This window comes from Cheilinus undulatus, linkage group 13 (genome assembly GCF_018320785.1).
Source record: "Cheilinus undulatus linkage group 13, ASM1832078v1, whole genome shotgun sequence".
Lineage (NCBI taxonomy): Eukaryota > Metazoa > Chordata > Actinopteri > Labriformes > Labridae > Cheilinus > Cheilinus undulatus.
In genome coordinates, this window is record NC_054877.1 from 14076873 (window position 1) to 14089822 (window position 12950).

General features: G+C 39.4%; 1 protein-coding gene across 13 annotated transcripts in view; it reads left to right on the forward strand.

Moving 5' to 3' along the window:
- Positions 1–12950, forward strand: part of LOC121520598 (receptor-type tyrosine-protein phosphatase mu-like) — a 284435-nt gene that overhangs the window by 167735 nt on the left and 103750 nt on the right. For all 13 annotated transcript variants that reach the window (XM_041804124.1, XM_041804128.1, XM_041804125.1 and 10 more), the window contains exons 10-11: positions 2874–3075; positions 5922–6024. In XM_041804124.1, the coding sequence (XP_041660058.1) occupies positions 2874–3075; positions 5922–6024 (305 nt within the window). The remainder of the gene's footprint in view (positions 1–2873; positions 3076–5921; positions 6025–12950) is intronic.

Genomic DNA, 12950 nt, shown 5'->3' on the forward strand with positions numbered 1-12950 from the left:
TTGCAAGACCGTGTGTCTTATTCTGATGTGCTCAGGAGAGGATAGGAAGGGTCATCTACCTGATACAGGAATGGCAGCTGTATTTTTACGGGGAACCTGGTGAGCTTTCCCAGGCCTGATCTAACTCACTGCATACTGGGAGCACAGGACCTGATGACTGGTCCAGACACTGGGGGGTGACCACGAGTCATGAAGGGGGTAGCTGGGGGTACCTGGAGAGACGTGGCATGGGCATGGTTGATTGGGTTGACACGGCAAAGTACCGATCCAGCATATGCTTCCATACCTGACCTGATCAGAGTCTTGGGTCCCCTATTGTCTCTGGAGGTGAATAGAGAGTGTAATGCTGTGCACAACCATGCACACTTACTAACCGGCCTTTTCCAACACTGGCATAAAAAAAGCACAAAGGGACACAGCAGAATCAGGTTGTAAGTCTTCTTTGCAGCAATAAGTGGACATACTGCATTAATAATGCACAGGTGATGTTTCTGTGTGTCTGAGTGCATCTTTAAAGAGTAGCAGACCTCCACATTATTGCTCTCCTGTGCTAACTTAGGGCCTGTGTCCACGTCTGATGTTTTTTTGCACAAGGTTACTGAATTGACTTCTGGTATCCATAACTTTGTCTGGAATAGTTTCGTTCACTGAATATTTTCCTTTATGCAAGGAAATATCACCAAGATACTGTGGAAATAATGCGAAGGAATCCATCTGTAGAAACTTGGAAAATTTTCCCTTGAAAACTTAAATCAGATTGATTCCCCCACTTGTATTTCTTTTGGCAAAGCTGGGATGATACGTTTCGCCCCTTCTTGATTTCAGCTGTGAGTGCTGCAAACCCCCCCCCTAAAAAAACAGCTCATGCTGAAGGTGGTTTTTGCATTCAGGGGGTGAGCAGGAAACAGCGGGAGCCGATCTGAATCATCAATCATAACACTGCTTCCTCCGATGAGAGGTTTTGCCGTGGTAAATCTTGAATTTCATGTCACAAATACTGCAGCGTAACCTTCGTCGTATTCTGAAAAGTGGAGTGCGACCTTCGACTGCTTCCTATCAGCCATGCTTGTTTTGTTAATTCAGTTAGCTGCTACCGACGTCATTACTCACGTGCATGCAATGCTGCGTTGGCGTCCGCCATGGAAAATTACTACTCTTCCACTCTCTTGCAGTCACAAGGATGCGTTTAGGTTCTGAAACATGGTACCATTTGATTTTACGTGAATCGGTACTCGGGAGTACCAACGGAATTCGGTCGGTACCTATAAAAGTACCGAATTTGATACCCATCCTAAACCTCCACTGGTCTTTTAAGTGACATTTAAATGAGATTTTTACACATTACTTTAATTTCAGTATAAATCTCACCAATGACTATTTCAAAATAGATTCTAATCTTAAATTGAAGCTTTTTTTTAATTTATTTTTTTATAATTGTGGGTCAAATCTAAAATTTGAAACTATTTTAAATTTTCCTTTGTTTTCTGGAAGGGAACTCGCAACCTCCTGACCCTGCAGTTGGAACTCCTGCTCTAGTACATCACCACCAAAAAAATAACATTGAATTGCTTAAAGCAGAATTTATGTTGAAGTGTTTTCTGGATTCTAATAGATCGTGTAAGTGGTCATAATGTTGTGACTAAAAGGTTTAAATAGTATTTTAAGTGTAACCAGTTTGCCTTTCACAGCACTTAATGTTATTTATATTCCAAACAAATTGGAATGATCAGAACCAGGAATCAATTTACCTTCTATTGGATGAGGGAAATCTTGGACATGGTTTTGCTATGGACCAAATCCTACTATTAGCATGCTAGCATGCATTCTGTTGTTAAACAGAAAAAGTTTTTACCCAGTTCACTGTTTTAATTTGTTCATGTTTGCTAAGGAGCTTCCAGATACAAAGTACTGCAGAGACTTGTGGCAGATTTGTCATTTTTCGGGTAGATGGTTGGGGGTATAAAAATGATGAGATGATAGTAGAATGAATGATTTGACTGCAACCAGATTTTTTATGATTCATCTCCAAGGAACAAACTGGAAATGAGAAATTCAAATGTGTCATGAAATTTCACTGAAAGTGTGATAGCTGCAGTTTAGAGAAGATTTGGAGGAAAGATTGGGTGAGGCTACCACAAAGTTTTCTACCCTCATTATATTTGATCATGAACCAGAGAAAAGGACAATCTATAATTTAATTTTTGACAGTGCAAAATGACAAATCAAACTAAAGCTAACTTTTTAAAACAAAGTGACCCCATTTTTTTAATTAGTATCCGTTTTATCAATTTGTGGGCCAACACAAATGATCAAACTAACAATGCCTTTATCAAAGCATTGATGCTAGCATGGATTAAAACTAGTAACATGAATGACAAAGGTTTTATTTGGCACAGTGGCACAGAATATGATATGATTCACCAGCAGAGTAAAACCCATCCCATACAACAGAATTTAAGTTTTCTCTTTAGTTCATTCTGCGATTACATGATTTTTGCTGGTTGAAAAAAAGACACTTGTTCTCTGTTGGATGTCAAATGATTTTGCCCTATTGCTCCACAGAGTTCGCTCTGGATTCCATCAAGTTTTACAAGAAAACCTTATTAAGATGGTTACTGGGCAGCAAACAAACAATCAAGCCAAGGACTATTTTCATGGATTTTTGTTTTTTTTTCCAGGGATTTCAGGAGGAAGGAAATGGGAAAAAACTCCTCACCTCTTCAGAGCAAGCACACTTAATGTTCAGTCAACCTTTAAAATGCCTCTCATGTAAAATGTTTTCATCGAATGAATACTAATCCTCTTCAGCTGAAGAGAGCTAAGCACAGGGTATCAGAGACCACTATCAGAATATTCATGTCTTTTCTTTGTAGATCTCCTACAAGGCGGTGAGCTCGTTTGACCCTGAGCTGGACCTCTCCAACCAGAGCGGGAAAGTCGTGAAGCTGGGCAACGAGACCACCCACATGTTTACAGGCCTCTACCCAGGCTCCACATACTCCTTCACCCTACGCGCTAGCACAGCCAAGGGCTATGGCCCCCCTATCATCACCCAGTTCACCACCAAGATTTCAGGTCAGTGGGGTCAACTGAATGGCCTTTAAGAGTGTGGATGATGTTCAACACATAGTGTACCATTTAGCAGTCACTGTAGGTCTTTATGTCTGGATATCTACATGCAAAAACTGACCACAGTTATCGATAATCAAGTGTGCCATTTAACATTCAATGTATATTTCCTTATGTCTGGATATGTATGCATCAACTAACCACAGTATATAGTTTAGGTGATGAAGTTTACCATTAAGCAGTTACTGTGTAGTTGTTCATGTATGTACACATGCAGAATCTAACTAAATGGGCAATATATGTTGTTTTTTAGTTTATATAGTTATCTGCTTTTATATTGTGTTTACATATTGGTTTATATTATTTTAATTCGTTGATTGTACTGTAGAAGCAGCTCAGTGTATGTAGCAGCAGAGACAAATTTTTCTAAGAGGACAAAAGGGTGTATTGTGTCATATCGTATCATGTAGCAGGGGACATCAAGTACTTTTGCACAAGAGCTAGGTTGAGTCTTGACAGAGACTATGGGGGGAAAAAATTAAATACATACTTGGACCTGATTGACTAATTATTGAATTAGAATTTGTATTTTCTTTCAAAAACCACATCATTTTTAGGTATTAACAGTGAGATCTATCCCTTTTATCTATTACGCAGCAGGTCGCAAGGAAGCAAGTCTTCCCACAGAGTTTGCTGGGACCCTGAAAAACCCACAGAATGAGCCCTCCTATTGTGATTTAGCACCATTATTAACCCTTTTTTGATACTTTTTAACCTATTTTCACTACTTTTTTATGGTAATTTCTGCCATTTTTATCATTTTTGCCTCTTTTTAACCATTTTTGGAACTTTTTCTACCTTTTCACAACAAGTTTTGCTACATTTCTGCCACTTTTAACTGATTTTTTATACTTTTTGCCCCCTCTTTTACCAAGTTTTTTGCCACTTGTAATTTATTTCCACCACTTATCCTGCCAATTTTTGTCCCTTTGTGCCACTCTACAACCCATTTTGACACTTTTCACCCATTTTTGACCCTCTTTAACCCCTTTTCACCACTTTATCAGGATGTTTCTGCCAGTCTTAACCTATTTTTAATATAGATTTTTACTAATAATCGCTGACAAATGGATTTCTGCAAAAACAGATAAATTGTTAAGTTATTCTTGGTAAAACTGTTTCTTCTTCACATTTTCTGAATTTAATGATCTGAGGGCCGGATAGGAAGCTTTGGAGGCCTGATATGGCCCTCGGGCCACCAGTTGATCAGTGTTGTATGGTATCATAACTAGATGGAAGTCAAAAGCTGTGGTAAAACTTTGCTGGTAAATAACAATTCATCTAAAATAATTATAACAGTTTATTTAATTTCAAACATTACATAAACAAATAAACCCAGCTAAGATTAAGATAGAAAATGATCTTAAATATTCTATTCTATTCTATGCTGTGCTATCTTGTAGCATCTTACAGCATCCATTGCGCTATGCTATAGAACCTTGTGGTATAGGATCATATCTTAAAGTATCTTATGGCATCTTATGGTGTGGTATCTTATGTTATGCTAACTTTGGTCTGCTATAGTTTTATTGTTCAGGAGGGTGTCTTACAGTACAATATGGTATGGTATATTTGTACAAAGGTTTTTCAATGGGTCTATCTGACAGGCAAATCCAAGGAAGTAACTGGAGCACAGGACTTCATCAGAGTCAAAACCACTTTGACTCTGATGAAGACCCAGTGCATGTCAAAACGTTAGTCCTCTGCACCTTATTAAACTGCATTAAGTGATTTGTGTGCTGCAGTTTCTTCCTTGGATTCGTATTGTATCATATCATGTTGTGTTGTATCATAATATTTGTATCATATCAAATCATATCTTTCTACTCTCTTTGCCTTGAACAAATTACAACAGGGACAGAAACTTAATGACCTGGTCTCATTGGATGCTTTTAAAGGAAGTAAAGTGACTTGGTGGCAGACTCATCTTACTGCAGATTTAATTTACAGAAGTGATTGATTTTGGCAAATATTTTCTGTTTCAGTTTGTTGTCTTGTGTCTCCTAATGCATTTAGGTTTTTTACTGGGCATGTTTATTTGTACGGCTGCTTATTGTTTGTCTGAAACTCTTGCCAGCCTTGGCCAGAGCACCCTTGAAAGAGAGAGTCTCAATCTCATTCAGGTTTTTCCTGGTTAAATAAAGGTAAAAGAAGAAAACATAATATAAAATGAAAATAAATTGTGACTGGAAAACAGTTTGAAATAACTAGTTTCGTTTTGTGTTGCTTGGTAGAAATAGTTTTAAATATTTAATCCATTCCTCTACTTTTCCAAACATTTAATACACCAGTAAAAAACCGGCTCAGATGACGCTATAGGATATTTATGTTGAGCTTTAATATCCTACATCACTGATCTGCTATTTGCTTTGGTAAATTAACGTCAATGTTCTTTGTTTTTGCTATTAAGTAAGATTTAGCAGATTGGCCAGAGACAAATTGAGCTTTTAGTTTCCATAAACATGGCTGGTGTAACTTTATAAAAACTTAAAGTAATTGAGGTGTCAGCCATGAGGCTGGTTGGCACCTTTTCTTGCTGTCTACACTTTTTACTTTTATGGCCTTCTTTTGTGACAACAGCAAATGTTTCACTGCTCTGTTACTGCAATACCCAATAATTACATTTTGTTGCTATAAAGGCACAAGGCTGTAAGTGCTTGGTGTAAAAGTGTGAAAACTGGCTGTTTTCTACCTCCGCCGAGCTGAGTGACTTTATGTTGGAAAAAACTGAACTGTCATCACCTTGCTTTGCTGTGTAGTAAAAACCTCTTACGCTTCTGTTTTCTCTTTAGCTCCTTCTATGCCGGCGTACGACCAAGAGACCTCTCTGAACCAGACAGACAGCACGGTGACTGTGCTGCTTAAACCGGCTCAGAGCAGAGGTGCACCTGTGAGGTAGGCTTTCATCACAAGGACACACAAACACACTCGCACATCAGAGAGTAAAAAAACAACACGCCAGCATATTAAAACTCCAGGAAACACCATCAGGAACAAAACATTATCAAAGAGATGCTGTTTATCAATACCCCCACCGTGCTGGAAAGTTAGCAGGGAATTCAGTACCTTTCTGTAAGAATCTCATTTTCTTAGCTTTATTTGTTTGTGGATTTTGATCCTGTGAAAAAGCAGCAGTGCCTTTGAAGATGAGAACAAATCTGGGTGCAGCCAAGGCTAGCTTCAGGATCTCTTTTCTTTACATGTCTTTTATGTAGCGGTCTGCCCACCATGAGCCACCTGGGGCTTCTGGGGAATGGAGGAATTCTGCCGGCTTGATGTTGTGTTTATTAGCCATTTATGAGGGGAGCAGTACAGCAGTTCTGTTAAAATGCCAACATGTTGGGCAAAAGTCCTCATTTTGGTTTACCTAAGGCCACTGTGGACTTCTAGCAGAAACACTGATCCTTTCATCATCTTTAAAATATACACAGATAAGCCAGACTACTAAAACAATGCAGCACTGACAGTTTTAGGCAATCAGCCCAGACTTAGGAGAGATATTTTCTTCCTTTAGTATCCCCAAGCCCATTCATTACAATCTCTTATGTATCTCATCTTAATTTGAATATTTAAAAGGTGAAAAATCAGACACAGACACTCAAAAGTACTATACTGTTGATGTTTAATGAATCAATTTGTCCTAGCTTTGTGCTGCAAGAATATGCAGATTGATAGTAATAAAAATTGTTTAAAATTATTATTTTAAGCCTGCACAAGTATGCTATTTTGTTTTATTGAGAGGAAACATGATAGCCTGAATACCATCACCATCATATTTAATTTTAGTAGGTTAAAAATGACCAGTAATGTGATCTTTAAAAGTAAAAGCAATTTATATTTCAGCCCAGCCCTGCACTATCTATAGTGCTGAGGGTGGTTCGCTTAAGCTGCATATTTACAGGTCATTTATGTTGACATCTTTTACCATCAGTCATCGAGAGTCAGTCGTCTCTAAACCAGACGGTCAGGAGTTCATCCACAGCTCCTGCAGTCACTTGTTGACATGTACTTGGGCCAGGCACCTAACTAAGAGTCAAGTGACATTGATTTTTCAGGTCCAGTATCAATACTGATTGTTGGTAGTGCATGTCACCAATAACTGATATTTGGACTCGATTTGCATTAGTTATGACAAACAAAATGTACCTGATGTGACAAAAGTAATATTGCATGTTAAAAAATTAAGAAAATAAACAATTTAGCACTTACTCTGTCAACATGAGAAAAAGCCCAGAGCAATACTGTAGCAGCAGGAAACAGGAAGTGATACCGCACACTACCTGTGTCCGTGCCACCCAGGCCTTAATGTTGATGGCTCGTACCATAGACTGTCGAAAGAATTGGACAAAGCCTGTGTGACATCAGCCGTCTGCTTACAACAGGACGACTCAAACTGCTTTTGAAGCCAATCTGCAGTGGGCTCCGTATTGAAATTGCTGTCTCAACTGAACTTTGGATCAACCTAACAGCCTGCCCTGACTTGCTGTCGATGTCCCTGCAGCCAGCCTCAAGTGGACACTCGCTGTATTGCAATTTTTTGCACTAGTGCATTGGCTTCATTTTTCAGGACCAGAGATTGCCACTTGGATAGTACTTGTTGTGACATCATTCCAGTCAGATTGTGTTGTGGGCAGGACATTAGGTGAGACTGTTGAGAGTGAAAACAAAACCAGAGAGAAAGACACATCTTGCAGTGGAGCCCAAGCAGCACACCTTTGAATTCACTGATCCTGGCAGATTATCAGCAAAATAGGCAGCATCCAACTACACTATAGAGCAGTGTTTCTCAATTGGTGGGTGAGGTTCAAAAGTAGGTCACAAAGCTCTTTCCTGGGGGTCCCGAATGTGTGCCAGGAAAAGTAAGTGGCAAAAAGTCTACTGTATGTACGGAAGCCCTGTGTGGATATACAGTGAAGTCATACATGCTTCATTAAGGCTTACCTATGATGTCGAGCAAATTTCAGTATCTGTGTCAATATTTCTACTAATTTATTTCCTTTTCTTTGGATAACAAAGCTGGTTTTACATAGATAATTTGTAAATGTCTTGAGAAATTCCATGCTTTTTCAGCAAAATAGAAAGCAAATTTAAGCACGGACGCCCTTTTGCAATAATGTGCTTTTTACACGTTTTTGTTTTTTGTTTTTTTGTTCCATCTCTTTGTTCAATTTAACAACATTTTTCATTAAATAAGTTCAAGTAGTTGGAAATTTTGAAAAATTTGGATCGTAATTTGATTGGTCCTGATCATCAACCATCTGAAAACCACTGCTATAGAGTACTATTATCCTTTATATAATAAGTTTGTTTTTCAAGAAAATAACATAACATAAACACCATCTAAATGGGTGTATGTTCAAGTATAGTTCCTATTAATTAATAGAATAAATAATTAATAGAAATCCTATGCAAACAAAACCCATCATGACATCCAGTGCTACTATGTACCTCTATAATGTTTGAGTTTCATCATCTTATCAAGGTTGATTATGATTTCAGGGCCTTTTGTTTGGGACCAAAAGAGGCGTAAAAGCGCATTTTGTAAGTTTTGGAGGAAACAGGAAGTTTGAGAAGTTCTGGGCTGCTGCTGATTGGTCAGATGCTGTGATGTCACTTTCCCTGACATCGCACTGCTCACCACTGACTGGCTATGAAAAATTACTCAGTTCAACTGTATCACAGAGTTTGGGGGTAGGCCATGAAGGAAGTCTGAAGTGACCATATATGGTTCTGTGTCCCGTAAAGGGTTGTTCAGATAAAAACTGTCAGCATAATATGTTGTATATCAAAGGTGTATTTTTACATTCTTAAGCCATCAGGAGTAAGCACTGAGTGATTAGTTAGTCACAAAAAGAGCCAAAATAGTAGATCATGTATACGATGTTAATGCCAATTGATGTTCCAGGCCTACAACAGTTCTTACCCCCTCAGACCCTGTGACAGTGGGTTAACTACCTCTTATGAGGAGTGATAAACACTTGTCCTCGCTGTAAAACTCAATTTTACACTATCATCTCATCTGAGTCCTTTAAAGATTACAGCCTGGAGATCTTTAGTCAGGCTTGTCAGCTCATGTTTACTGTATGTGCAGCTGCCCAGATTAATGCTCCAGCAGCACACGGAGAGGCCTGAGTAAGAAAGACAAGAGTGATCACTTTTTAATCTCCTCGCAGGTACAATTCAGACGGCCGTACTCCGGCTGCCATTCTTTCTGTGGGCTAATTACAACAGCCTAATTATAATTAAGAGTGTGGCGTGAATCTGGGCCCCTTTTAATTAGCATGCCGGGCTCTTCTTTTGTTTACCGTTGGAAGGCATGCTCACCTCGCCAGCAGATAAAAGGGATTTGTCTTGGGAGATACAAACTAAGGTGTGGGACTTTATTCTGTTAGAATAAGATGGGACATATCCATGCTAATTATTTACAGTTTAATCTGAAATATAATCCCTTTAAATGCTGCTTGTTTACTACTTTAAAAAATGCTATGTTTGATACAGATGTATAGTTTTAAAGGTCATATATGTTTAATGAGTCTCACAAGATAGTCCTTAAAAAATTCATCAGTGGAGTTCAGTACATGGCACAACTACAGCTCAAATTTAATTGCAGCATCCTTTGATCACAGCACAGCACTTCAACTTCTGGGGTTTTCAGGTGCACATTTCTTTCTCTCCTTTTAAATCTCACAGGACTTTTAAGGCCAGTAAACCTCCTTCATGTATGCACCCCATGTGTGAGGGGAGAAAAAGCAAGATTGTGAAAGAAAGGAGGTGGCAAGGTTAGGAAATGGGAGAGATTATGATGCAGGCCTAAGAAGAGATACTGGCAGGCTTTTTTGAAGGTGTTTTCCACCTCCACCTGAAGTGACACACGATGCCTTTGAGAATGTAAGGTGACTATAAAGTAGCTCCCATTCAGAGGAGCCGACTTAGGCGGTCTGTTGGGATCTGCTGTCTGGCCTGTAATGATAAATTTAGTCATCTGAATTTCTCTAGCTTAGAAAAATAACAACAACCCTAATCTCTTTTAGGTGAGAGGGTTGAGATGCATGACTAAGTGACAGGTGATGCACATATAAAGGGATGTTTTCCTCAATGCTCCATGACCTGAAGTGCTAGAAAGAGTCCCTGAAGTCAGAAAGTTGGAAACATGGCAGCGTTTTGAAGAGTTCGTCGACTTGACTCCACTCAGTACTTGGAGTTAATTTCGCTCAGAGTCGCCATCACTTCGCTGGAGTGGTGGGCAGCTCATTTTGAGATTGAACCCTTTATGAAATCAGTTTTAAAGCTCCTCTGAAATGGGGATTTGACAAGGGAGAGAGACTGATCCACAACACTACAGAGCAGATCAGCATGAGGCTTGATTCGATAACGCAATCTTGCACGCTGATTGGGTTTGGGAGGTAATAGAGCTCCAGAGTTTGAAACAGCAGATGTTTTGCTGTAATACAGGAAGAGGAGCGAGCTGGGAGATGCCACGATAGTGCCGGTTCATAAAAAAATCAAGGCGTGACAGATGACAAATGTCCGTTTCACTTCAGGATCCGGCAGTCATGCGGAAGTCAAATCATATTTTCAATACGTGGAGGCGCACGCTGTCACTGCTGACAGAAGCAGTCTATTTTTCATATTTGTGTAATTGCTAATCGGTATAACATTTCCAACTTGGATTTGGCTTCTAATCTCCGGGGACGACACATGTAGCCGGGAACAATTTTTACCAGAGGGGACACTGTTCCTTTAAGAGGATTAGTGAACTGTCTATCAGTCATGTCGTGTTTCGCTAATGTTTGCAATGGCCCCTCGTCCGGGCCAGAATCCGCCTCCTCATTTCATAGCATCAAAATAAAGGCTCACATGCTTCTGCAGAAATAAATGATTTAAGATGCTTTCCTTATCAAACACACCACTAAATCAGCCCTTCTCTCTTTCTCTGCCGTAACCTTTGCCTTGAGCAAGCTTGCACACATATACATAAACAGAAAAGAATAAAAAAACAGCACTTTCTGATGTTGTTGTAGCATATTGAGTAAAAACTGAATGTCTGTGTAGTTTTGTAGCCTGTAGCATCAGATTATCTGAGCTCAACCATGGCCTGAAATCAGTTAAGTGATTTTCTACAGTCCTAAAATAAGCACTAACTTTCTTTGATCACAGCGTTACAAACGCTAATAGCTGTGCCTAAACGTGACACAACTCAATGCCTTTTACGATTTAATGGCAAATGTAATCTATTGCACCTTCTAATTTGTTTGCTTTACAGCTTTACGGACACAGGGGAAATATAAAGAGTGAGGAGACAGGCGCGTGGAGGAAGGATGCTGGGTCAGGAGAAGTGTGTTACTTACAACCGCTCCTAAATCAGACTCATAGGCACACAGAGCAAACCGATTAGCATTAGAGAGAGAGACAGTGATTGAAATGCTCCTCATACCCCTTCCCTCATCTCCTCAAACAGCCCCGAGTTCTCCCTCTATCTGCCCACATGAAAAATAAATCTGAGTTTCAGGTCACAATCCAGTCGATTCCGAGTCAATCCGCCATAATTGGTTGGCGTCACGTGGCGGCAGAGCTGAAATCTATCGGGCAGTGAGGCTGGAGGAGGCCTAATTGGTGTCAGCTCAGGTTGCACGGCTACTGCAGGAATACAGGTCGGCCCCGCTGGCCCCTCTGGCAGACCACTTTTAACAGCTTACACCATTCTTCTCGTACAGCGTCTCCCCTCATTCTGCTGTCTCTTCTTGTCTCTCAATCTTCTGCTTGGGAAGAAAAGTTAGGGGTTTTAGCAGTTTTGGAATTAGGCACAATTACACAGCTTTCACAAAGGCATGTGGTGTAAGCTGATGAAACTTTTGGTTTGGTTCCACCACAGCTGAAGTTGGCATCTTATTCATTTATCACATCCTAGCAATATCAGAATCAGAGGCTTTCAGTGTTGCTTTTGTATTAATAGAGAAATCGTAAAACTGCCATAAAGCAGCCACTGTATACACTGTCTTACAGTGAAACCAACTAACTATCCAAAACTCATATTGAGCAAGAGCAAAATAAATCTTTGAGGTCCAGTTCTGATAAATCTTCTGCTATACTGTAGCTGAGCTAAACACTACACTGGCTATAGGCTATTACTTACAGCTTTCAGTACAACTAAACTCCGCCTTTTGCTACCTCCTCATTCTCCACAAATGATGCTGATTGGTCCGGTCCTCTCTCAGACATGGCATAACTGTTTCAGGTTAGAGCTTTACAAGATGGATTTGCCTGATGACAAACATGGAATCTGGCCAATCCATCGGCTCTGCAAGAATAGATCAAAAATCAAAACAGAATAGGAATCAAACTCCAGCAGAGCTTTTTGACCCTGCATCCATCTTATTCCTTGGGGCACTGTTGTTAATATCTTTACGAAGGGGACCTCCAGTGATAATGAAAAATAGGAAAAATACATTCCTCCCTGTGGCTAACCATCAACAGCAGTTGTTTTTAAAACAATTTAACTAAAATTGTGCAAATACTGCTATATTTTTAAAAATCAGATGTTCAACAAGAATAATTTCAAGTTATAGGTTATATTTTCTGAAATGCCCTTGCAGAGCTCTGGCACTAATAATTAGTCAAAGCTAAATTTGTTGCTGAAATAGCAGTGTTTTTAAAGTGCTGGTCCCTGTCTGAATGCATCAGGGATTCAATTCTTTTGAAATTAATCCAATATCAGAATTATCAACATAAAGAGGGGGCCTAAATGAATCATGGATATCTGTGAAAATTACATTTTAAAAGACTGATTTGTGAAATTATTAGAATTTCAAAACAAAAATGTG